This window comes from Myotis daubentonii, chromosome 1 (genome assembly GCF_963259705.1).
Source record: "Myotis daubentonii chromosome 1, mMyoDau2.1, whole genome shotgun sequence".
NCBI classification, from domain to species: domain Eukaryota; kingdom Metazoa; phylum Chordata; class Mammalia; order Chiroptera; family Vespertilionidae; genus Myotis; species Myotis daubentonii.
The window spans coordinates 208,520,523-208,548,493 of NC_081840.1; the positions used below are offsets into that span (position 1 = coordinate 208,520,523).

Genomic DNA, 27,971 nt, shown 5'->3' on the forward strand with positions numbered 1-27,971 from the left:
TGGGGGATGTCAGAGAGCTGCAGGCCAGGCCGAGGGACCCCACCGGTATATGAATCCATGCACCAGGTCTTGTGTGTGTGTGTGTGTGCGTGTGTATAAATATAAAATATATCCTATATAATAAAAGCCTAATATGCAAATCGACCAAACGGCAGAACAACCAGTGGAATGACTGGTCGCTATGATGCGCAGACGACCAGGGGACAGACACTCAATGCAGGAGCTGCCCCCAGCCTGCAGGCCTCAGGCCAGCCAAGGCAGGTGCCAGCAGGGGCCCCCCAAATGTCTCACCGGTCGCCCCACAGATCAGCCCTGATCGCCGGCCAGGCCTAGGGATCCTACCTGTGCACTGGGCCTCTAGCATATTATATATTGCAGTTGTTTCAGTAGTATGTATCATACATGTTAATATGATACTCCAATTCCCTATTCCATTTCCCTCTCTCTCTTAGGTATTAGATATACATTCTTTATTTGTTTGATTGCTCCAAATATTATAACACACATCACTGACTTAATCATTTACTACTTTTATCATTTCATGGACAGAGCAAGAATGGCAGAACATATTAATTCTATTTCCTTCTATGTGACGTGGTTGTATTTTATTTTAATTACATATAACACACATATTTACAATCCCACAAGACATCAGGCTATACTTATTTAGACTTACCTATATACTTACCTTTTCCATAGTTCTTCATTTCTTCCAGTATCTACAACTTTCTATATGAGATGATGTTCTTTCTATTTAAACAACAGTCTTTAGTATACCCTTTATTGTGTCTGCTGGTGACAAACTCAGATTTTATTTGTCTGAAAATGTCTTTATTTCACTTTATTTTAAATGATATTTCTGTTGAGTATGAAAATCTAGCCTGGCAGTTTCTTTCAGCATGTAGATATTGTTTAAAGGTCTTTGGCTTCATTGTTTCTATTGAAAAGTTAGTTTTTAGTTTTATTGTTTTCCATTAAGAGTAGTATGTATCAAAATTACAACTAAAATACAGAACCATCATTGAGAACTGCTTGAAAGCTGGCTGAATGGAAGCCCTACAACTAGAGAAGAAAACACACTGAGATTGGTAGGAAGGGAGCCCGCATTGAGAGAGCTGGTCCATCACCCACATGTGCTGCTTTTTAAATCAGCAGAGATATCGTCTCCGTGGAGGCCACCCAAGAGGAGAAAGGGGTCCCAGAGCTGGGAAGAGAAATCCCCATAACTACGGGCTGTAAAAACCAGCCAGGCCCTAGCCAGTTTGGCTTAGTAGATAGAGTGTTGGCCTGCAGACTAAAGGGTCCCAGGTTCAATACTGGTCAAGGGCATATGCCCAGGTTGCAGGCTCAATCCCCAGGAGGGGACGTAAAGGAGGCAGGCAATCAATGATTTTCTGTCATTACTGATGTTTCTATCTCTCTCTCCCTCTCTGTTCCTCTCTGAAATCAACAAAAATATATTTAAAACAAAAACAAAAAAACAGCAGTGACACAGAGGCTGCCGGAGAGCCAGGTGTTCCTTTGAAATGGCCAGCGTGTGAACTACTCGGACTCAATACCTCTGAGCTCCAACACTGGGTGGCTCTGGGGGGCCCAGACACATACTGGGAGGAACTGGACTGTTTGGCATTGCGGCAGGAACCCAGGGGCAGCTTTCTCCCAGACAGGGCTGCCCGCAAGGGTCCTTGTTCCTGCGCTGGCAGCCGTATCGGTGTGGCCCACACTGTTTGCTCTGCCCTGGTGGTTCCCTGAGACCCCACCCCATTGAATTTGCAGCTCCACCCAAGCTGTTAGCAGCAACTTTTCCAAATGAATGGCCTGTCCTGGCTCAGGCTTTGTTAAAAATCTATCAAACAAGCTCCAGCTGTTGACAACATGCTCTAACCTATCAATAAAAGGCCCAAGACCTGGCACTAGCACAAGCCTGCCTTGCTTCACAGTTAGACTTCGAATCCTGCACAGCAGTTCTCCCACTATATTCACAGCTGGTCATCACAGCCAATTGACCTGGAGATCAACTCCTCCCAGGGAGACTCAACTACAAGACCTTGCACACAGCCCACACAGGGGTGCACAAGAGGGCCCAGCTCTGGTGACTGGGAAGGCTGAGCCCCTGGGCCCTACAGGACACCTACTGTACAAGGCCACTCTACCAATTCCAGGAGATATAGGAGCTCTGCCTATTACATAAAAACAAACACAGGGAAGCAGCCAAAATTTGAAGACAAAGAAACATGTCACAAATGAAATAAATGGAAGTAAGCAAATATTAGATACAGAGTTCAAAACCATGACTAGAGGGTTACACAAGGGTCTTCATGAGACTTTCAAGAATCTTAGTGAGAATGCCAAAGACATGACAAAGGACCAGTCAGAAATTAAGCATACACTAACTGAAATAAAGAACAATTTACAGGGATTCAACAGTAGAGGATTCTGTGAATCAAATCAACGACTTGGAAAATGAGGAAGCAAAAAACACCCAATCAGAAGAGCAAAAAGAAAAAAAGAAAAAAAATATGAAGAAAGTGCAAGGAGCCTCTGGGACAACTTCAAGCATACCAACAGGTGCCAGAAGGAGAAGAAAGAGAGCAAGATATTGAAACCTAATTGAAGAAATAATGACAAAACTTCCCCTACCTGGTGAAAGGAATAGACCTACAAGTCCAGGAAGCACAGAGAATCCCAAACAAGAGGAACCCAAAGAGGCCCAAACCAAGACACCTCATAATTAAAATGCCAAGGGTTAAAGACAGAATCTTAAAAGCAGCAATAGAAAAGCAGTTAGTTACCAACAAGCGAGCACCCATATGACTGTCAGATCATTTCTCAACAGAAACTTTGCAGGCCAGAAGGGAGTGGCAAGAAATATTCAAAGTGATGAATAGTAAGGACCTACAACTGAGATTACTCTACCCAGCAAAGCTCTCAGTTAGAATTGAGGGTCATATAAAGAGCTTCACAAATAAGAAAAAGCTAAAGGAGTTCATCACCACCAAACCAATATTATATGAAATGTTGGAGGGTATTAATTAAGGAGAGGAAGAAGGAGGAGGACAAAATATGAACAACAAATGGCAACAAATACATATCTCTCAACAATCAAATCTAAAAATCAAAATAAATGAACAAGAAATCTAATGAACAAATAAACAGGTGAATGAAATGGAATCAGAGGCATGGAAGCATGGGACAGACTGACGAATCTCAGAGGGAAGCGGGGAAGAAGGGGCGGGAAGAGATTAACCAAAGATCTTACCTATGGACACAGACAGTGAAGGCCTGGGGTGGGGTGGGAATCGGGTGGAGGGGGACGATGAGGGAAAAATAAGGGGGACATCTGTAATACTCTCAACAATAAAGATAAAAAACAAACAAACAAGAGTAGTATGTATCATCTCCCTGGTTGCTTTGAGCACTGTTCTTTGACTTTGTCTTTCTGCAATTATGCTATGATGTGCCTTGTATATTTTTGGTATGTTTATTCTTACTGGAATGCATAGGACTTCTTAGATTTATGACTTAATTACATCCATTTTGAAAAATTTCCAGCCTCAATTTCGAATATTATTTCTTCCCAATTCCTCTTCCCTTTTGCTGGTCTCCCAGTCACAACATACATCACTGGATCACCGAGTCTCGTGTGTATTTTGTGATATCTTTCATATTATTCACACTTTTGTCTTCTCATGCTTTAGTCGGAGTATTTTCTTCAGGCTTATCAGTTCACTTATTCTTTCTTTAGCTCTGTCTAATCTAATAAATCTATCAATATCTCAATTTCACATATTGTATTTTTCAGTTCTAGAATTTTCTTTTGACTTTAATATTTTAAAATGTTTTTATTGATTTTAGAGAGAGGAAAAGAAAGAAGGAGAGAGAGATAGAAACACTGACGAAAGAGAAACATCAACATCGATGGGCTGCCTCCTAGACACCCCTACTGGGGATCAAGCCTGCAACCCAGGCATATGCCATGACCGGGAATAAAACCTGTGACCTCCTGGTTCATGGGTCAATGCTCAACCACTGAGCCACACCAGTTGGGCTTCTTTTCACTTTTTAAAATTATTGTTTCCAGTTCTCTGCTGAAATTCTACAACTTGGCATTTCGTCTCATCAGCATATTAATCATAGTTATTTTGAAGTCCACATCTGATATCTCTAGTATTGGACCCTCCTTGGGCTTGCTTCTATTATAGTGGGGGTTTTTTTCTCTTTATTTCAGCTATAGCTTTTCTTTTTGTTTGTCTAGTGGGTTGTTTTTTATAATTTAGTGCCAGACACTGCATTTGAAAAAATTTAAGAGGTAATATGAAACCTAGGATTATGTTATTTTCTTCCAGGGAGAATTTACTTTTGCTTCTGGTAGGTAGCTAAACCTGAGCACTAGCAATCCCAGATCATCATAATCCAACTGCTAATTGAGATGACTGACATTTGGGCTTCAATTCATGGGAGAACTGATTACTATCCAGGATATACTTCTTTTGTGCTCCAAATAAAATGCTGGTTATTTACCAGTCTATTTTTCTAAGTCAAGCCCTGAATTCTACTTTTTCTCTCCCTCACCCTGTGAATCTGTCAAAAGTTTTTCTTACTTTTCAGCCTCACTGGGCCTATAATAAATGTTATTTTTAGTCCTAGCATGATCCATTAAAAACCTTTTTAAAAATAAGAAGCATAAGGGGACTTATCTTCTAGATAATATCTTTGTCCCTTAAGCTCTCCTATGATTGTGTTCTTATTCATTAAAGGATGGCCAATCATTTCTATCAATCACTTTGACTACTTATTGTTTGAACCTAAAATTAAATAGTGGCTAAATGTCAAGCAATATACCAAAGTACCAATATGTTCATTAATTTAAACTGTAGTTGTTTAGCCCTGGCTAATGTAGCTAAGTTGGTTGGGCATTGTTCCATGCACAGAAAAGTTGCTGGTTCGATTCCCAATCAGGGCACATGCCTGGGTTGCAAACTCAATCTCTGTGCAGAAGGTAGCCAATAGATGTGTCACTCTAACATAGATGTTTCTCTCTCTCTCTTTTCTCCCTTTCTCTCTAAAAATCAATAAAAATACATTTTCAAAAAGTGTAGTTGTTTAACCAATATTAATCGATAAGAACAGACTGATATAGCATGAGTTAGTGAGGATTTTAAGAGTATAGTTCACATAGAGTTTTTACATTAAAAATAACAAATTCAAACATTTTTAATGTTTCTAAATCTTCTTGTAATTTTTATTGATTGGTTTTAGAGAGAGAGAGGAAGGGGGAGAGAGAAACATCAACTTTGTTGTTCTATGTATCCATGCACTCATTGATTCCCTCTTGTATATGCCCTGACCGGGGACCAACCTGCAACGTTGGTGTTTCAGGACGATGCTCCAACCAACTGAGCTACCTGGCCAGGGCTCTAACTCTGGTAGAACATTATCAAACAAATGAATATTAGTACTTACTTTTACATCCCATTTTTGTGAAAAGGTTCTTCAGGTCAGGATGCTTAGCTTGTGATTGCACTCCACACACAAATATTTTTGAGTTATTATTTGTTAAGTTTGACATATGGGCAACTGTGTACCACGAACCTGTATTGACCATTAAGATATCATCATCCACATTTAATAAAGCCTTTACAGAATGGACAGCAAGACTTCGAGATTTGTCCTGAAAGATATGGTATGATTAGAATTTCAAAGAATTTAACTAGAAGCATGAACTGACTTCTTTTGGTAAAAGAAAGTAGTTGGTAGGAATCTTGAAGAGACACCTAACCCATTTTATTTTAAAACATTCTATACATTAAAATACAAAGTTAACAAAAATAACTGATATAAACTGATTTAAAATGAAGACCTTTGTTTAGCTTAAATTATGACTGTTATCATTTAACTTTGATTTGTAAGAGGTATATAATGCAATGCCAAAGTCCCCAAAATGTGATTAATAGATTAGTGATGTCCTGCCCATTCCTAGTCATTCATGAAAACCCATTCATCTACTACTGCCATTCTTCCTTATTTTAAAAAAAATTTTATTGATTGATTTGAGAGAGAGAGGAAAGAAGAATGAGAGAGAAACATCAATTTGTTGTTCCACTTATTTATGCATTTATTCGTTGATTCTTGTATGTTCTCTGAGAAGGGATCAAACCAGCAACCTTGGAGTATCAGAACAAGGTTTAACCAACTGAGCTACCTGGCCAGGGATACTGCCATTCTTTCTTCCCTATTACATTGTAATTTAAATTGCTGCTAGTCCACAGAGCTTAAAAAATGGCTGACAAGCATATAAATGGAAGCTACACAGACTGGGATTCTGCAGTTGATCTCAGTGCTCATTAGGGTGTCTCTCTAATATAAGGCCAAAAGATTCTGCCCAAGAATATGGGTCCAGTAAAGGAATAAACCTTAGAAGACAAGGTAAATCTGAGCTAAGAATTGGAATCTAAGGACATAAAAATTAATTTAACTTAATATTTTAGACCTCTTATTTTTCATTTTATGGGAACCTCATTATACCTCATATTCTCTTCCTGCATTGATAGACATTACACACCTCTTACAAATCAAAGCTATAAGACTATATTAAAGAGATAATGGGAAAGTATCACACACTGTATTTTCAAATGCAGGATGGCTCTAGCATTTTCCGCAGAAATAGGAAGAAAGGTACATCATTGTACCTTCTCTTGAATCTTCCCTTGGGAGAGAAAAATATAGCTGCCAGCAATACAAGTCTCCCCACGTATAGAATCTGGGGAAAGAATATGTTCTTTACAACTTCACATAGGACAAAGATGCCAAAGTACAATAGGAACACTGATTGTAGAGGTATTAATTTTATTCAAGGTGGAAATTAGAAACCTCCCTGATAATCTATAAAAATATAATCAGTTTGTTAGATTTTATTTTATTTTATTTATTATTGTTGTTGATAATCCTCACCTGAAGATATTTTTCTATTGATTCTTAGAGAGAATGGAAGAAAGGGAGGGGGAGAGACAGAGAGAGAGAAAAACAATGATGTGAGGGAGAGTGGTTGCCTCCCCCATGTACCCTGACTGGGGCTGGGGATTGAGCCTGCAACCAAGGTACATGCCCTTGACCAGAATTGAACCCAGGATCCTTCAGTCCCTGGGGCCGATGCTCTATCCACTGAGCCAAATCGGCTAGAGCAGGTTTTATTTTCCAGTGGAGAGATTCTTTGGATAAGTAGGATTATTGAGAATCACAATGAATATGTGTTAATTTACCTGAAATATGAGTTTATAATCTTTGAAGAGATCCATATTTAGAAGATCACTTTTAAGATGAGATGGAAAAATTAAGACATCATAGCAATGTTGGTCCACAGCAAAGACTTTTCCACCAATATGCAATACAGTTTTGACTTTAGTGTAGCCTCTTTTCTTCAAACTAAAATAAACTTCTTCAGGGCTGTAAAAATACAACATTAGGTTATAACTACAAATATATTACATTAAAAATGTATTTAACACTAGCATCTTTTCTTACAAAAAAAAAACACACACACAAAGACACCACTCCATATATTACATTTAATGGAACTTACAATTTTAGGCAACAATCAGTTAAAAGAGAGACAGAAAAGCTAACCTATTTACGTGATTATCTTTGGTAGTTTGGTGATAAGATTCTGAACTAAACTATGATTCTCCAATAACTCCCCCATTTAAAAGGTAATATTTTTATCACATTATTTTGAAATATGAATAAAGAATTTGATTAAAACTCTTACCTAATTTTTAAAGTATTTATCCAAGCATAAAGTGGCAAAGTGGAGGCCCTTAGTTCTTGGTTCCTAACTGTTTCTGGAAGAATGTGGTCAATTGAAAGGGCATCATGTTTGATTCGACATCTTGCCAATGCCGCAGCCAATTTTGTCTTAAAACTAGAGACAGAAAATCCATTCTTGGTGAATACTACATTGAAGACAAGTCTATCAATTTTCCACTGGAAACATTAACAAATTAGATTTCAAATTTTAACAAATCCTTCAGTAATTCTATTTCAAATTTTTATAGTCTAAAATAAAAAATGGCCATATTTGAAAATAGAAATCCAATAATCCTGCTTCCTCTTTTCAGTTTTTGCTGCCCCTGTATCTGCTCAGATACTTATATCAAGTGCTAGTTTCAAGACAAATTTAATGTAGTGAGAGAGGTGTAGGATTTAGAGTCAGACAAACCTGATGTTAAATTCAGGTTCTGTCACTTACTAGCTGTGTGACCTTAAGACAGCAACAGTGTAGTATTTTTTTTAAGGGGGGGGGGGGGAGGAGAGGGGGGAAGAGACAGAGAGAGAGAGAGACATTGATTTTGTTGTTCCACTTATTTATGCATTCATTGGTTGGTTCTTGTATGTGCCTTGACCTGGGATCAAACCCACAACCATGGTAAATGAGGACAATGCTCTAACCAACTGAGCTACCAGGCCAAGGTAGTCTTGATAAGATTAAGGAACTTGCATGAATCTGTATCAAGCCCTTCCTAGTTCTGATTATCCCAAGCCTCAAAGTTCCAAACAACAGAAAAGAAAAAGAATTGGTTAGCATGACCATGAAGACCCAATCATTTTTCTTGATCTGACAGCCCCAATCCTATATAATAAAGAGCTAATATGCAAATGGTTGTCACACCCTCATGCCCTCGGGGCTGGAGGACCTGAGGCTGGGCCAGGGGACCTGAGGCCGCGCCCCCTGCCCAGAAGAGCTTGACAGGGGACCTGAAGCTGTGCCCTCCACCCTGCGGGGCTTGACAGGGGTGGGGCCGGCCAGGTCGGGGTTTTGTGTGATTTTGAGGGCCATGCATGTGGGCGGGGACTTGACTCTGGGTTCCACAGTGCACCCCAGACTCTGACAGGAGGGAGACTTTCATATACATTTTACTAATTTTCTTTCATCTCTGACACTTCTATTATAGAGAAAGGTCAAATAAAATATTAAAATATTTCCTCTAATTAATTCCCTTTTAATGTGCACTAATTTTGTGCACCAGGCCACTAGGTTTGTTTGTGTGTTTTTTTTTGTTTTGTTTTTTTTAATATATTTTATTGATTTTTCACATAGAGGAAGGGAGAGAGATAGAGAGGTAGAAACATCAATGGGAGAGAAACATCGATCAGCCGCCTCCTGCACATCTCCTACTGGGGATATGCCCGCAACCTAGGTACATGCCCTTGACCGGAATCGAACCTGGGACCTTTCAGTCCGCAGGCCGACGCTCTATCCACTGAGCCAAACCGGTTTCGGCCAGGCCACTAGTTTTTAATAAATGAGAATACAAGACTTTCTTTTGACCCATATTCATATCATTTTCACAGTAGGAATCTAATTGAATAATAAACCTCAAGGATAACCTTGAGCCTTAGCTGGTTTGGCTCAGTGGATAGTGTGTCGGCGTGCAGACTGAAGCATCCCAGATTCAGTTCCAGTCAAGGGCACATGCCTGGGTTGCAGGCACAGTTCCCAATGGGGACTTTGTAGGAGGCAGCCAATCAATGATTCTCTCTCATCATTGATGTTTCTACCTCTCTTTCCCTCTCCCTTCCTCTCTGAAATCAATAAAAACATGTTTTTTTTAAAAAGGAGCTAGAAAAAAATCATAACTTTAAATGAGAAATAGGGAAGAGAATCCACAAAAGAGTCAAGCACAACCAGGGTGATGTGTGTGACTGCCAGAAGCTTAATAAAATTAAGCTATTATCTACTTGGTAGAGTGAGAACTTTTCACTTAAGAATGTGTTTATGTGTGAATATGTATACGTGCATATGGGGAGTTGGAGGGGAAGAAAGAGAAGAAGAGGGAGAGAACAAACATAGAGGCACTTGGAAGGGAAAGTGTTTTCAAACATGAAGTCTTCTAGGGCTACAATAAAATTAGATTGGTGTAGTCCTATATACTAATGTCACAAAACTACAGGAAGGGATACTAAAAACAATTACATAATACATCAATGCACATAAAAGAATACATTAATATAAAGGAGGTAACAGTTCTATATTATACACTGTGAATTGTTTCTGAGTACAAACTATTTTTTATTAAATAATCTGTCCAGAGAAAACAAGATGGTGGCATAGGTAAACACCAGAGATTGTGGCCTCGCACAACCACTTCAAAAATACAACTAAAAGACAGAATGGACATCATCCAGAACCACAGGAAGGTTGGCTGAGTGGAAATTCTACAACTAGAAGGAAAGAGAAAAGCATACCGAGACTCAGAGGAGGTGCAGTGTGGAAGTAAAATACAGAGGTACAGAGGCGCATGCGGAGAGGGTTGGCAGCTGAGGACACGGTTGTCTTTTTCAATCGGGAGGGAGTCTCAAGCTCTGAGCTCCAGTTCTGGGTGAGTCTCTGGGGACCCAGACTCATACGGGAGAAACTGGACAGTCTGGCATCGGTCAGAACTCGAGGGCAGCTTTCTCTCAGGGGTGCTTGCAGTGATTGCCAGGACACTGAGAAGCAGGGCCTCTGAGGGCAGGACTGAGAGCAGCCATAACTGCTTGCTCCACCTTGTTGATCCCCTGGGACCCTGCCCTATCCAAGCCATGGAGGCTTTTGCATATGAAAGGCCTGGCCCTTTGCAATCTGATAATTACCTAACAAATTACAGCTGGCCCAAGGCTTCAGGGCAACTTGCATTGTGTCACAGCTGGCTCCTGCTGGATAGCCTCAGGCAGAGGCTAGATTAGCACCTCCTTAGAGATCCAGGAGCCGTGTTCCCGGTGGTCAGAGTTGGACCATCCAGATTGCAGCTCCTTGGATCCATAAAGGACATACTCAGGGGGCAGACTCAGTGACCACCAAAGTCCCATTGAAGCAAGTCTTGCCCCGGAGGGGTGTCTCCAGCACAGAAGTTCTCCCACTGCCGACACAGCTGATTCTCACAGCCAATTGGCCTGGAGGTCAATCCCTCCCATGTTACCTACAACAATCAAGGCTTAACTACAACAAGACTGTGCACAAAGCCCACAAGGGGATGCACCAAGAGTGTCTACCTCAGGTAATTGGGGAGGCTGAGCCACTGGGCCCTATAGGACACCTAGCACAGAAAGCCACTCTATCGACACAGCGAAGCATAAAAAAATGCGGAGACAAAGAAACAGGATACAAATGACAGAAATGGAGGAAAGCAAACGACTGGATATGGAGTTCAAAACCACACTTTTAAGGTTTTTCAAGACTTTTCTAGAAACCGCCGACAAACTTAATGAGACCCTCAAGAAATCTAATGAGACCCTTGAGGTTGTGATAAAGGACCAACTAGAAATTGAGCATACACTGACTGAAATAAAGATTATTATACAGACTCCCAACAGCAGACTAGAGGAGTGCAAGAATCAAGTCAATGATTTGAAATACGAAGAAGCAAAAAACACCCAACCTGAAAAGCAAAATGAAAAAAGAATCCAAAAATACGAAGATAGTGTAAGGAGCCTCTGGGACAGCTTCAAGCATACCAACATCAGAATTATAGGGGTGCCAGAAGAAGAGAGAGAGCAAGATATTGAAAACCTATTTGAAGAAATAATGACAGAAAACTTCCCCTACCTGGTGAAAGAAATAGACTTACAAGTCCAGGAAGCGCAGAGAACCCCAAACAAAAGGAATCCAAAGAGGACCACACCAAGACACATCATAGTTAAAATGCCAAGAGCAAAAGACAAAGAGAGAATCTTAAAAGCAGCAAGAGAAAGAAAGTCAGTTACCTACAAGGGAGTACCCATACGAATGTCAGCTGATTTCTCAACAGAAACTTTGTAGGCCAGAAGGGAGTGGCAAGAAATATTCAAAGTGATGAATGCCAAGAACCTACAACCAAGATTACTTTATCCAGCAAAGCTATCATTCAGAATTGAAGGTCAGATAAAGAGCTTCACAGATAAGAAAAAGCTAAAGGAGTTCATCACCACCAAACCAGTATTATATGAAATGCTGAAAGGTATCCTTTAAGAAGAGGAAGAAGAAGAAAAAGGTAAAGATACAAACTATGAACAACAAATACACATCTATCAACAAGTGAATCTAAAAATCAAGTGAATAAATAATCTGATGAACAGAATGAACTGGTGATTATAATAGAATCAGGGGCATAGAAAGGGAGTGGACTGACTATTCTTGGGGGGGAAGGGCTGTGGGGGGTACGGGAAGAGACTGGACAAAAATCGTACACCTATGGATGAGGACAGTGGGGGGGGTTGAGGGGGCGGGTGAGGGGGGAAACAGGTGGAGGGGAGCTATGGGGGGAAAAAGAGGAACAACTGTAATAATCTGAACAATAAAGATTTAATTTAAAAAAATTTAAAAAATAATCTGTCCAAATACCTACATAGTTCAAATTTAATGCATATATAGTAGGTCCTTGGGTTATGTCAGAGATCCGTTCCTACAGCGCGACGAAACATGATTTTTGCCATAAGTTGGAACGCACCTACATAAGCACCTACATCACTCACATGGAGCACATACAGAGCAGTAATGAAGTGAAACAGTAAAAAAAATTTAAAAGACAGATAACAATTCCTGACCTTTATTTGTGGTAAATAATAAAAAACATAAAGCACATATGTACATATGTCGAATAACGGAACTTTTTTTTAATAAATAAATGGGAGATGGCGATGTAACCACGAAATGACGTACGAGTCCGACGTAACCCGAGGACTATCTGTAAATGTATTGACTGGACTATTTAATCATGAAATATAAAAATTAGAGATATGGCCCTAACTGGTTTGGCTCAGTGGATAGAGCATCAGCCTGCGGACTCAAGGGTCCCAGGTTCGATTCCGGTCAAGGGCATGAACCTTGGTTGCAGGCATGTACCTTGGTTGCGGGTACATCCCCAGTAGGGAGTGTGCAGGAGGCAGCTGATCGATGTTTCTCTCTCATCGATGTTTCTAACTCTCTATCCCTCTCCCTTCCTCTCTGTAAAAAATCAACAAAATATATTTTTTTAAAAAGATTAGAGATATGAAACCTAGAAAAATATATGTATTGTGTATATGGGTAAGTACAGGGAGAAATAATTTTCCAAATTTTAATATCATTTAATCACACAAAAAGTAATTTAAAGTATATATACAGTTATAAAGATTTTATATAAATATCAGATTGAGGACAAAGACCAAATCTAAATGTTATTAGAATAACCAAACATATTACTTTTGTAAATGAAATACTCTAGCTACCAAAAAAGAAAAAAAAGTTTTCCAGAGTTGTGAGGCAGACTGCAATGATGAAAATGGAAGCAAAAATAGCCTTTCCTAACATTCCTGAGCCAGAAGTCCATCTCCTGCTACAATTTTAATGTTATCATAGAAAACTGCTCACTTTTCTCTTTTTACCAGCATCCCCATTGTACATATAGCCAGAGCTTCCTTTCTATATGTTAAATTGTAGTTATGTAATTCCTGAGCTTAACCCCCATTCCACAATTTCTCATGGCTACAACTATCATGAGCTGTGACTATGTCCTATCTTTAATCTTCCAGAGTACTCAGCCAAGCCTCATATCCTCGCAACCCCTGAAAATACATCCTGCATATCAGATATTTACATTACAATTCATAACAGTAGCAAAATTACAGTTATGAATAGCAACGAAAATAACTTTATGGTTGGGGGTCACCACAACATGAGGAACTGTATTAAAGGGTCGCGGCATTAGGAAGGTTGAGAACCACAAAGGCAAGGAGTGGCAGCATATAAACAAAGCCTTCCTGAAATTTGAATTCTGTCTACTCCCCTTTCTAACTCTATGACATTAGATAGGTTCCTTTAACCTCTCTATGCCTCCATTTTCCAATGTGTGGAAATGATAAGAGTGTCCACCTTATAAGGTAATTATGTCAAGAGTTTCTTATAACAGTGATTGATACATATTAAGTGCTCAATAAATGTAAGCCATATTATATTACTCCACTACCTGAGTCCTCTGGTCTCAGCCTTCAATAATTTAAATGAAACTGCTTGATTCCCCATCTATATAGATAAAAGCCTAAGCAACCATCGCAACCAAAACAACCAAATGGACAGCTGAACAGGCTGCGTGGGGCGACCAGGCCAGCGAAAGTGAGGGCGACCAAACGACTGAGCAGCAGGTGTGGGGCGACCAGGCCAGCAGGGGTGTTAGTGAGGGCCGACCAAACGACTGAGCAGCGGGCTCCGTGGGGCGACCAGGCCAGCAGGGGTGTTAGTGAGGGCCGACCAAACGACTGAGCAGCGGGCTGCGTGGGGCGACCAGACCAGCAGGGGTGGGGGGGAGAGTGGGGGGACAGTGAGGGTTAACCAGACTGGCAAGGGGACAGTAAGAGGCGACCAGGCTGGTGGGGGGTGGGAGGGGAAGTTGGGGGCGACCAGGACAGCAGAGGGGGAAGTTAGGGGCAATCAGACAGGCAGGCAGGCGAGCAGTTAGGAGCCAGTGGTCCCGGATTGTGAGAGGGAGGTCCGACTGCCTCTTCCCAAGTATAGACATCCCCCGAGGAGTCCTGGATTGGAGAGGGTGCAGGCTGAGCTGAGGGGATCCCGCCCCCCATGCACGAATTTCATGCACCGGGCCTTTAGTAACAATATAAAATCAGATATTACACTGACAACTGTTTCAAATTATCTGTTAGATAAAAATCTTCCTACAAGATTGTTGTTGTTGCTATAAACTGCTTTCTATTATGGTTCAACAGCATAATAACAAAAGCCCTAACAATAATAGCACTTAATGTTTATTGACCATTTACTATGTGTCTGGTTCTAATCTAAGCATTTTATATACATTAGTTTAATTAGCTCTCCACACCACCTTTTTATTATCTCCATAGTAGGTTTCTGCTAATATTTAAGATAAAAACAAAATCAAAACATGTTTGTTTTTAACTAAGTAAAAGTTTGTGTGTTTTTTCAATTTGTCAAAGCAGTGGGTTCTTATCTACTGTTGGAATTCTCATTTGACACAGGATAGATTTTTTTAAAAAAAAGCTATAAACAAAGCTAAGTAAATAAATAACTATTTCAAATGAAATTTATGTATGTGCAACAATTCTTAAGAATTTTTCATGATTTTCCAAATACAAGTTGGATCTTACAACTTGATTTAAACAAAAGATTTAACCTGTTCAATACTGTTGTTTTCTTAAGGTTTTTTACTGATTTTTAGAGAGAGCGGAAGGGAGAGGGGGAGAAAAAGAGAGAAAGATTGATGGGAGAGGGAAATATCCATCAGCTGCCTCCTGCATGCCCCCTACAGGGGATTGGCATGTGTCCTTAACAGGAATTGAACCAGCAACCTTTTGGTGCACAGGACAACGCCCAACCAACTGAGCCACACCAGCCAGGGTTTCAATACTGTGTGTTTTCTAATACATTTTTTATTTTTAGAAGAGAGGGGGGGGGGGGGAAGAGGGATAGAGAGAAACATTGATGAAAGAGAAACATCATCTATCGGCTGCCTCCTGCATGCCCCCTAATGGGATTGAGCCTGCAACCCAGGCATGTGCCCTGACCAGGGATCAGCCCAATGACCTCTTGCTTCCTCAACCCCTGAGTCACACCGGCTGGGCTCAATACTGTTTTAAATCCTCACTCGAGGATGTTTTGTTTTTTACTGATTTTAGAGAGAGGAAGGAAGACAGAGAAACACTGATGTGGGAGAGAAACATCGATTGATTGCCTCCCGACCAGGAATGGAACCCTAAACCTAGTAATGAGCTCTGACTGGGAATGGAACCCACCACCTTTTGGTGTATGGGAAGAAGATCCAACCAACTGAACACCAGCCAGGGCAGATTAATATTGCTTTTAAAGGAATGTAAGAAACCTGTGAACTTTTATATTTTTTCTCTATAAAATTTGACACGTATTATACATTATACTGCATAGAATTTTGCCAATGAAAATACTAATAATGATTACACATAAAACATCCTTTTTACTTTTACAGTTACCTGTTAAGAAGGTTCTCTACTTCTTGAACTTCCACTATGCACTGTTTGTTATCAGAAAGGAGACGAGCTTGAAATTTTCTATCTTGAAAATCATACAGCATCACAATAATTAAACTGCTCAAATGATCTGGCTACCAAGGGGAAACACACAAAAAGAAAAGTATATAAACAATATCTAATAGCACTATTTTCCATTCCATTATTTTTCATAAAAGGGCAGAAATATGACTATATTTACAGAGTCTGGCTGGATTGAGAGAAAAAGACCTCAAAATAGGAAAGAAAAAAAAAAAAAAGAGCCCGGTACAAAATAGATCTTTCAATGAAGACAATTTTTGGTATGTTCATCAAAATGAAAGGACTAGGGCCAGTATTAGAAGCATTTGAAGTAAAAAGAGTTAAGAATATACTTTAAAGAGGTGTCAGCATTTAGAAAACTAGCTATGACTTAAACCTGAAGGCTTTTTAGTACTTTGGAAATAACAATCAGGAGACAGCTAATTATATAAAAGGCATCTACTTACTATTGTAGTACTTGGAAAGATGCAGCTATCTATTAATATAGTTTCCAAAATACCTTGATCTGCAAGACAAGGTAAATGTCTGTTACTGAATATACCAAAGCTGAAAATGAAAACTTTGGAATCAAAGTACACTTTAGACAATGTCATAAAATACATTTACTTTCATAGCTAAACTATACCTCAATTCTTGATAAAGATTTAAATTACAATGACATGATGAAATAGTTGCAATCGTTATGAATTTGGACCCTAATGACCCAGGCTCCACATGGAATCACAGCCAAAGGTGCATTATCTGAATAGGCAAAGGAGTAATAAAGAAATCCCAACCTTTATGTCTTTTGAAAAACATTAAAGATCTCATTCATAATGTCTTATCTTGCAATGTATTGCTGGGTTCAATTTGCTAATACTTTATTTAGGATTTTTGTTCTGTATTGATGTTTGTGAGGGGTGGTCTATAACTTCTAATATCCTTGTCACTGTTGGTGCACATCTTGGTCCTTTCCAAAGGCACCCAGCCACAGCAGAGGTAGCCATAAGCTGTGGATTGCGGATAGCTCCAAATAGGGTATACAGGGCCAGTCAGAAACAGCACCTGACACTGTCCTGCTCCAGAGGTTAGGAGGCATAACAGATCTACCTAATACATAGTCACAAACTCAAATAGGCAGCCAAAATGGGGAGACCAAAAAAAAAAAACAAGCCCCAAACGAAAGAACAAGAGAATTCTCCAGAAGAAGAGCTAAATAAAATGGAGATAAGGAATTTATCAGACATAGAGTTCAAAATAATGATGGCAAAGATGGCATGAGAACAGATAAAGTAACTATGAAGAATGACATAGCTAATAAAGAACACAGTGGAAGGAATACACAGCAGATTAGGGGAAGCCAAGGATCAGATCAGTGAATCAGAAGACAGGGTAGAAAAAAATCACTCAATCAGAGAACCAAGAAGAAAAAAAGAATTGAAAAACAGGAGGTCAGCTTGAGGGGTACCAGAAGGAGAAGAAAGTGAGCAAGGGCGTCAGAACGTGTTCTTAAAGCATACATTAAGCAATTATAAGGTTTTTTTGCTGACAGGTTAGATCAGGGATGGGCAAACTTTTTGACTCGAGGGCCACAATGGGTTCTTAAACTGGACCGGAGGGCTGGAACAAAAGCATGGATGGAGTGTTTGTGTGAACTAATATAAATTCAAAGTAAACATCATTACATAAAAGGGCACGGTCTTTTTTTTTTTTTTAATTTTATTCATTTCAAACAGGCGGGATCTGGCCCGCGGGCCGTAGTTTGCCCACGGCTGGGTTAGATGATTCTGAAATGATCAGGTTAAAGGCACACCAGTACCTGGTATTTATAATTCACTAACTACTATATACACCTAGAGAAGTTGGAGAAAGAATTAAGCCATCAATAAAATCAACAATTTCAGAGACATATCTTTCCTTAAGGTTTTTTCTATCTTTTTTTAAAAAAGAAATTTATTTTTTAAGAAATCATTTTACCAGTTTTTCTTTGTTTTAAATATTTAGTATTCCTTGAAACATCCAGAGATTCTTCGGGGGAAAAAAAAAAAAAAGCCCTGGCCAGGTAGTTCAGTTGGCTAAAGCAGTGGTCAGCAAACTGCGGCTCGCGAGCCACATGCGGCTCTTTGGCCTCTTGAGTGTGGCTCTTCCACAAAATACCGACTTCTGCGCATGGTCCACAAAGTTTCCATCGCACTGTATGTGTGCGCCTGCACATGGTATTTTGTGGAAGGTTGCAGGTTTGAACCCCAGTCAGGGCACATACAAGAATCAACCAATGAGTACATAAATAAGTGGAACAACAAATCGGTGTTTCTCTTTCTCTCTCTCTCCCTCTCTCTTTAAAATCAATAAATAAAATTTAAAAACAAAACAAATTAGCTTCTAGTACTTAATAGGAATAGGTAGGCTATTCTTAATAACCTCCTCTAGCAAAAAGGTGACCTTCAGGCTATTTAGTAAAGCAGGAGTAGTGGTTGTCTTCATTTCAAAAAACATTATACTGAGCCCTTTAAACCTTAGGTTAATCAGATATACACTCTCTGCTTTGATAGAGATTATGCACAAAGAAGGACATCAAAGGAGCAAGCAAAACTGGAAAACATAAAACCCAACCAAAGGAATATACTTAACATTTGTATAATTAAGGGATTTTCTTGGGCATTATTTTTTCTTCTCTTGTACTTCCTAAAAGAAAGTAATATGATCTAATTACTTGTTTACAAATTCACCAGAAAACAGACCATTACCCAAGCAATCTCTAGCTTGTACATTAACCTTTTCAGCTTTACTGCTCCTATAAAATCATATGAAAGAAACCCTAGTTTTCTTTTCTGAACCTATACTGTATAAACCAAATATGAGCTTACAAAATATCATGTGAAAGTATTGATAAAACACTGCTAATGCAGAAGATAAATGTGAAATGACAAGAGCCTCCAATATTTTAAAGCAAAATATCAGGTCTTTAATTGTCTTGAAAACTCATTGCACTTAGGAATTCAGGGTTTTATTCTACTCAAACATTCAGAAATTATTCAGATGATAACTTAAGCAATATATTATTATTCTAAGAAGAAAATATTTGTACCAAGTAAACAACCAAAGTCATCTTACTTTAGAATTTGAACATTTCTAACAAAAGCAGGTTTGTAAAAGCCTATGATAATAATAATTTATCTGAATGGGATTTTCTGAGTCATTAAACAATATCAAATAGGGCCCAACTGGTGTGGCTCAGTGGTTGAGGGTGGATCCATTAACCAGGAGGTCACAGTTCAATTCCTGGTCAGTGCACATGCCTGGGTTTCAGGCTCAATCTCTAGTAGTGGCCCTTCAGGAGGCAGCTGATCCATGATTCTCTCTCATAATTTATGTTTCTATCTCTCTCTACCTCTCCCTTCCTCTCTCTGAAATCAATAAAAACATGTATTTTCTTAAAAAATCAATAGTAACAAGACCCTTTCATAAAACAAAGACTGAGAGAAAAAAAGATAATCTACTATACACATGACCATCTAATTAGTGCATAATTTTACATAAAATAATTTCAGACTTTTAGTATTGATTTCTAAAGGTAAGATTCAATATTCTATTAGGAAAACAAAGTGTCTATAATAGAGTCTTGGCATTAACATTAAATACCAACTAATCAACACAGATGCCCAGTCTGCATTTCATTCTTGCGAGGAAAAGTGTAAAAATGTTCATTTGACTCATTGGTTGGTCTGTAGGATTAAACTGGAGGAGGGAAAATGGTTAAGATAGATTTTAAAAGAAAAAAATCACAATCAGGAGAAAAGAAATGAAAACTAAAGGAAAGTTGCCTCTTAACATTAAATTTTTCTCTACATTGACAACTTCCTGGCCTTAAAGTTGACATCATCTCAGCAGACAACCAAAAATATATAATAATATCTAAGAAATTAATGGAAGGAACATTTTTCTAGCAGGGGATGTGCGGGAGGCAGCCAATTGGTGTTACTCTCTCTCCCTCTCTCTCTAAAATCGATAAAAACATATTTTAAAAAGAGATTGAAATGAATGGGACATTTTAATTCCACTGAACAATTGTTAACTGCCTATGTACAAGGAGGCCCCGGAAAGTATTAATACTAAAAACAGATAGGCAAATGAGTAGCTGCCCTTTCAAGATCTCTTTAGGAAGCTATGTGGTTACCACTCCAACCATGCGAATACTCCAAATATTTCCAGAACTTCTTTTTGTAACTATATTCAGTCAGTTTACAAGCAGCTAACATAAACTTTACAGTTTATATGACATTATAATACAGTGTTATTTAAATTAAAGTTTAAGGCCACTACAACAACAAACGTCTCCAAGCCCTTTGACTTCTTGCTCTCCTAGTAACAATATTTGGTTCTATCCTGGGACCTGCTCCCCACACTCAGAAGTTAATAATTCACCACCACTGAGGAAATCTGAAACACGGCATCTCAAGCCCCAGAAGGAAATCAGAAAGCAGAATTCTGCAAAGGTTTGGAGGAACAAATGTATAAGCTCCCCAAATCAAAACTACTGTCGATAAATGGGGTCATCTTCATTGGGGTTGATTTAATTTGGATATTCATTTTTGATATACTGCACTTTTTCTTCTTATTCCCTCCCTGTTCCTCTCCCTGACCCTCTTACTGGTTTTTAGTTCATATTTTTGAGAGCCGCGCACACTAAAATACAAGATGTAAACACAGAGAATGGAGAGGAATACCCAAGGAGAGGGAAAGTGGGGATGGGTGCTTCAATGGGTCCTTGTTCTCCCTGCTAATGGGAGTTTTTCCTTGTTCAGTTCAATGACCGAATTACATCTAAGGCGCCATGCTAGACAAAAGCTACCCTGAAAAACAGCTCTGGCCTGAAAGGGCGTGTTTTGCTGGAACTCTCCTTGACATTTGCAACCGACTAAAGATACTCATATGCATGGAAACACAACGTGGCATGAGGGGGCTGCAGGCCACGAGCGCGCTCCTCCTGTTCTTGTTGCAGCTGCTCCTCACGTTCTGTTGCAGCTGCTCCCCCGGACCGGGCGCTACTCACACTTGAGGGCGCTGAAGGCCAGCTCATAGGCCAGGTGCTGGAAGGACTCGTCCTCGGACCCGCTGGACAAGGGCCGCAGGGGCTCCTTCCCGTACTTGATCAAGACTTTCTCCGGTGACGTTTCGACTCGGATGCCCTGGAAGACGTTCGCTGCCATAACGTACACGGGGTCCGGATACCCAGTTTTGTCGGGGGTACCACCTGCGTCCTGCTCGCTGGACGCTTCGTCGTCAGACAGCGCCAGGCAAGCGAGCTGGGAGAGCTCCTCGGCGTTGCTTTCGTTGGGAAACTGCAGTTCACTGGGCTCCAGCATGGCTGCCCCCGGCCTGCCCTCGGTTACAGTTCCGATGTTCCGGGAAAAGGTTTCGCTGGTGCCTTAAGCATCGTCTGTGTGGAAAGGAGAGGTTATCTCAGCACATCACTCACTCTCTCTCTCTCTGCAGGACCACGCCGGCGCCCCCCTCGGCTGTGGCCTTCGAGACTGTGAGGTGACATGTACTGGCCGATCCGAGCATCCTCGACGCCGAGCCCGACAAGCCCCGGCGAAGTCACACACTCAGGAGGGGAGAGGGATGGAGACAGCTGGGGAGTCGCCTCCCAAGCGACCTGGGCTTTCCCCCAGGCCGGCGGGGGGACCCAGCCCCCCAAGGAGCCGCCTCTCCCGCCCCACGGGCGCCCCTCTCGCCAGCTCCCGCGACCCCTCTTTTATCCCCCAGGGCGGCCGTTTCCCGGGTCTTGGGGACACAGAGGCGGCAGGGCGCACACCAGGGCTGGCGACTGGAAAGGCGCCCTCGGGAGCCCGGGACGACGGCGGGCGACGGAGGCCAGCGAGGGCCGTTTGGTGCCAATGCAGCCTCTCCCACCGGCGGGTTCGGGGCAGGGGCCGGGGCCTCCGGCGCTCGCCTCGCTGGGGTTTCGAGGAGGAGGACGCGCCGCGGCGCCTCGCCAGCCGCGCGCGGTCACTCGTCGCGGGCGTGGCGGCTGAGCCGGTGGAACGCGAGCCGATGGACCCCGCGGGCTCAGGCCGCCGCTGGTACGCCTCCTCCGCCTCGCGGAGCTCTTCCGCCTCGGGTCTAGTCTCCATGGCAACCGGGAACAGGGCGGAGGGCGTGGGCGCCTGGGGGCGGGGCTCCGGACGCCGCCCGAGGGCAGTTCCCGCGGGATTTGGCCCGGGCCGCCTCGGGCTCCGCGAGTGGCTCTTCCCGCCTCTCGGGACACCTGTGCCAGCCCCGCCCACCCCGACGTCGCGCGACCCCAGCGCGGACTGGGGGTCCTTGACTTCCCCAGAATGGCGAGTGGCCCCTCTTTCCCGACACACCCCCCGTGGCTCCCGGGAAGCCAGATGTTGTGTCGCTGACAGCACCCAGTTTAGCGGGGTTAGCAGAGGCGCAGGAAATGCCAACAGGTGGGTGTAGAACTACTGATGAAAAGGGAAAAAAAGGAGAGACTTAATGTAGTCCGTGGTTTTTTGTTTGTTTGTTTTTAAATATATTTTATTGATTTCAGAGAGGAAGGGAAGGGGAGAAAGAGATAGAAACATCAATGAGAGAGAATCATTGATTGACTGCCTCCTGCGACCCCACAACTAGGGCATGTGCCCTTGACTGGAATCGAACCTGGGAGTCGCAGGCCGATGCTCTACCCATTGAGCGAAACCAGCTAGGGCCCATGGTTGCTTTTTTGCAACAGTAGCTGACACGTTAGACGGACTCTCCCAGGGTAAGTTCTTTAAAGATCTCTGCCACCTTAAGACCACATCCCTCCTTTATAGACTTTGCCTGCAGAGACAGGCGCTGCTGAAATGGACCTAGGAAAGATCAAATTCGCCCCACCCTCCAAATTATGGAATGCAACGGGGAACATATATAAACCTCCCCTGAGGGTTTAAATCTGGCTATTTTTAATTTTTGAGAGCCCTAGAACGAAGCCTGCATCAAAGAAAAGCCTTAAACATGGAAAAATACTCATTGATTTCTAGAATAAAACCACATGACTGAGATTTGAGTTTATTGTTGAGTTTCTGTGCATTTTAAACACTTCATTGATGGCCTTTAAAACCTATTTTGTTATCTTCGAAGTGCATGTTCTAAAACCAAAGAAGAAAGGAAAATATTGCTTTATTTTTCTATGGCTACTTTGTATCTTCTCCAGCCAATTTCAGGCCTGGTAGTCTAATAATTTTAATGCCAGTTGAAATATCTAGAGCCTTTTTGCATACACTCTAATTTCTTACAGTAAAATTCAGTAAACTAATATAAACGTGAATACATAAAGGTCATGCAATGAAATGTCACATGTATGTACTTTGCATTTCCTGGTTTAGAAAAACCTTTTGTAAAATAGAATTAGGCATTAAATTATGGAAGAAACTTGATAAATTATGTTTCAAGTTAAACAATTAAATCTTTTAAAGAAATTAATAAAATACATGCTAATATCTATTTAAAAGAAAAAAAAATCTGCTAGGTACTTGGTCCCTATTTTCTCCATAAGGTAAAAACAGGACAAAGTCTACAAGATGAGAGAAGTTCTTAATTCTGGACTGAGATCAAACAAAGTCATATGAAAAAGCTTGCAAGTGCAAGCATGCTAAATATACTTACGGTCAATAACTCTAGAGACCCTACTGACTCCTGTTTAGCAATCTCAGAAATTTGCCCAACTATTTTGTAGAAGTGGTCCAATCTGGATAGTAAACACAATTCACACTAACATTATTATGGATACTCAGGGATTCTAAATTGTGGTCTCTAGTCCTTCTCGTGGTGTGTGAAATAGGAAGGGCTAGACTTTCACATTTGATTAACTTGCATCTGTGAAATCTTAGGCAGGTTTTTAACATCCCTTGGCCTCAGTTTGGCACCATTCAATTTTTATTATAAATATTTGCGCCCAGCTGGTGTGGCTCAGTGGTTGAGCGTCAACCTATGAACCAGGAGGTCACGATTTGATTTCCAGTCAGGGCACATGCCTGGGTTGCAGGCTCAATCCCCAGTGTGGGGTGTGCAGGAGGCAGCCAGTCAATTATTCTCTCTCATCATTGATGTTCTATCTCTCTCTCTTTCTACCTTGCTCTTTGAAATCAATAAAATATATATTTTAAAAATAATAATAAAATTAGTGAACATATCTGTATTTCTCCTCCATCTTCCTTTTTTCTACCCACACAACCTGAACAACACATATACATGCTCTAAAATTGTTTTATTTTTATTACATATTATATCTTTTTATTCCCAGAAGTTAGCAAAATATTGTTCTCTTTAACACACACATGCACAGAAGATTATACATATAAGATGTCTTGGGAGTTATGGTGCATTTTATTATTCATCACATAGTACACAGTACATTCTGCTGAAAATATGAGCTAAAAGCCAGCTATAAACTTAAGATAATATTGTCTTTCAAAATATTATTTGAGAAGCTTCTTGTCTTTTATGATAGATCAATATGAGTGACAATCCATTGTATTGAAAAATAGATTTAAGGAGAGTCTTTACCACCAAAATAAAGCATAGGCAAACAGTTGTGGGTTAGTGAACTCATTGTTGCTATTTAATCGCGTGTATAATCCTGCCTCCTTACCTCTCACTTCTGGGTTATGGGCTCATTGTGGAGGGGAGGGCCCAAGGGAAGCACCGTCAGTCTCAGTGAGCAGTGTACTGAAGTCACCATAGAGATAGGTGTGTGGAGTCAATGGTTGTGAAAGCAGAGCAGTAAAAAAATGTAGGCTTTGTTTAGGTCACACTCTGTAATATGATCAGAACATTACATTAGAGATGGTGTCAAAACTAAAAAGTTAGTTACCGGGAGCTTTCTGCCAAAGGAACTTAACGGAGTGCTTTTCTTTCCCCAGGGGGTGAGTATTGGATATATTCGTAGATTAACATTCCTGTGATTTGACCCAGAGTAGCTCCTGTATGTTCGCCAAGTAGGTGTTCAAAATGCATTTGCTCACTTGCTTCAATTTGATCTGGGTGTATAAAACTGCTCAGTTCCTCTAAAGCAACAGTTCTCAACCTGTGGGTCGCGACCCCTTTGGCGGTCGAACGACCCTTTCACAGGGGTTGCCTAAGACCATCCTGCATATCAGATATTTACATTACGATTCATAACAGTAGCAACATTACAGTTATGAAGTAGCAACGAAAATAATTTTATGGTTGGGTCACAACATGAGGAACTGTATTTAAAGGGCCAGAAGGTTGAGAACCACTGCTCTAAAGCCTATTATAGAAATGTAAAAAGCATATGAAAACTAAAGACTTATAACTTGTGTTCTTAAACACCAAGATGCAATTTATAGTTATTGCTATTTAGAAATGGGAATTCATGGTCAGAGCTGAAATATCCCATCCCCAAAGGAGGGGATAAGGACTAGGTGCCCAAGAAGGCAGGAGACTCACCCCAGTTAGGTATCATCCTCTGATGTGGGTGAGAGTTAGTATGAAGGAATGTTTTATGACGTATTGAAAAGGGTAGCATTACTCAAGCGTCCTCTTGCTAGTAGTCCTTATGGAAACTTGTCTCAAGCAACTTGAAAAGGATGTCATAAGCTCATAATGCAAATATCCCTTTGCAAAAAACAACAGGTGATTGTGGGTGGGTTATTCAACACAAGACCATTAATAATGAATGATTAGCCCTGACTGGTTTGGCTCAGTGGATAGAGCGTTGGCCTGCGGACTGAAAGGTCCTAGGTTCGATTCCCGTCAAGGGCATGTACCTTGGTTGCTGGCACATCCCCAGTGGGGGGTGTGCAGGAGGCAGCTGATCGATGTTTCTGACTATCTCTCTCCCTTCCTCTCTGTAAGAAATCAATAAAATATATTTTTTTAAAAAAATGAATGATTAGTCAAAAGAGCCATATTCACTTGCAGAGAGGAAGCAGCAGAAGACTGGATAGGACAAAGAGTTCTAAAGGGTAGGGCACGTGGAGAGGAACAAAAGTCTACACCATAGTCATTCAGAGATGGTGCCATTAGAAATAATGCTCTGAAATTTAGAAGCCAAAAATGACAACAGCAACTAAGGAAGAGTTTGAGTTACCTAGATGCAAGGGGAAAGGAAGATTCAAAAGACTTATCATTCCAGTCCTTGATTGTCCTTTGTGGCCCAGGAGAAACAAGGATTACAACAGACAATCACTGTAGTAGAGTAAACGAACACAGTAATTTCATAGAGTTGGTTATTCAAGCACCACTTGCAAGACTTTTTCGCCATATTCAAATATTTACTTAATGTTTTCTTTTAAATCAGATTCACTTTTTTTTTTACTTAAGTAGAACTATAAATGGAAAATCAACATGATAAGCCATAAATTAAAATAACCACAACAAAAACAAATTCTGAAATTCTAGCTGGAAACAGTTGTGCTAAGGCTCCCGGCTTGAGGTTGACTGTTCTTGGTTAAAGGGCAGATGGGCAATATCCGTGTTAAACACGGGTGTAGAAATGAGACTTTTCTCCTTGCCAGAAGGATCAAAAGAGCATTGAATAAAGCAGCTTTTTTGCTGTGTGGTCAAATGTTATTCAATGCCGAGTCTGCACACCACTTCAGATCATCTCTCAGATCTTCAGTGGTGCTCAAACCACACTTGAGAGAACACTGCATTTAGAGATTTAAATTCAAGAGTTAGAGGACAAGTGGTTCCTCTGAAGCAAGAGGGAGAAAATACAAAAATTTAGAACTGGCAAGAAAGAAATTAGAAGGATCTCATGTCACAGATGAGTTTAGTCTACTTACATGGCATAATGGTAGTAGGAGTTTTAAAGCTTGGTAGAATCAGAAGACCTGGTTTTTAGTTCTAATTTCGTGATGAATTAGTTGCATAACCCCATGAGAAGGCCCTCCACTGTATATTTGAGTCTTGATTTGTTCAAGTCTATGCTTAATTTACTAAGAAAGAAGTGGGTGGAGATGGATTTAAAGCATGGAACAGAATGGAGAATCTTGGTGGGAAGGCAGGGGAGGGTGGGTGGGTGGGAGATAATCAAACAAAGACTTTGTATGCATATATGCATAACCCATGGACACAGACAATAGGGTGGTGAAGGTCTGCTGTAGGAGGGAGGAGGGGTGGGGGGCGGGCTGGAGGGGGTCAATGGGGGAATAAAGGGGACATGTAATACTTTCCACAATAAAGATTTAAAACAAACAACAAAAACCTTTACAAGAGCTCAAAAACCATAAAATGGTCAAGATACATAAGGGGCTGGGGAAGTACAAGAGGAGCCTGGCACATCTTGAGGTGTCAGAAATGCAAAAAAAAAAAAAAAAAAAAAAAAGACTAAGATTGGCACTCAATAGGAGAAAGATATTCAAAGATCTATTTAAATGTTTACTTAATAATATATATTTAAAATGTCTGTTTAAAAGTTCATTTTGCCCAGTTGGCCATGGCTCAGTGGTTGAGCCGCAGCCTATGAACCAGGAGGTCACAGTTCAATCCCCAGTCATGGCACATGCCTGGGTTGGGGGCTCGATGCCCAGTGGAGGGCATGCAGGAGGCAGCCAAGCAATGATTCTCTCTCATCATTAATGTTTCTATCTCTTTCTCCCTCTCCCTTCCTCTCCGAAATATATATATATAATTTTTAACCAAAGAAGGCAGGAATGGAGGAATAAAAGAACAAAGATATAAGACAAACAGAAAACAAATAGAAAAATGGTTGATGTAAATCCTACCTAATTTTTAATTACTGTATATATAAATGGATTAAATACTCGAATTAAAAAGCAGAGGTTAATAGAATAAGTTGAAAAATCCAACTACCTGCTGGCTACAAAAGAAATATTTTATTTTATTTTTTATATATTTTTATTGATTTCAGAGAGGAAAGGAGAGAGAGAGAGAAACATCAATGATGAGAGAGAATCATTGACTGG

The 27,971-nt window shown here is 40.6% G+C and overlaps 1 protein-coding gene across 3 annotated transcripts in view; it reads right to left on the minus strand.

Annotated features, from left to right (window-relative positions):
- The window catches only part of NSUN7 (NOP2/Sun RNA methyltransferase family member 7), a 38,642-nt gene extending 16,487 nt beyond the window's left edge, over positions 1-22,155 (minus strand). For 2 of the 3 annotated variants that reach the window (XM_059672755.1, XM_059672734.1), the window contains exons 1-6: positions 21,080-22,155; positions 16,494-16,552; positions 15,970-16,100; positions 7,766-7,918; positions 7,260-7,443; positions 5,464-5,671 (exon numbers count right to left, since the gene is read on the minus strand). In XM_059672755.1, coding sequence (XP_059528738.1) covers positions 5,464-5,671; positions 7,260-7,443; positions 7,766-7,918; positions 15,970-16,100; positions 16,494-16,552; positions 21,080-21,392 — 1,048 coding nt within the window. In that variant the 5' untranslated portion in view covers positions 21,393-22,155. The remainder of the gene's footprint in view (positions 1-5,463; positions 5,672-7,259; positions 7,444-7,765; positions 7,919-15,969; positions 16,101-16,493; positions 16,553-21,079) is intronic. The other variant, XM_059672745.1, reaches the window with a different exon arrangement.
- Between the last annotated feature and the right edge of the window lie 5,816 nt (positions 22,156-27,971).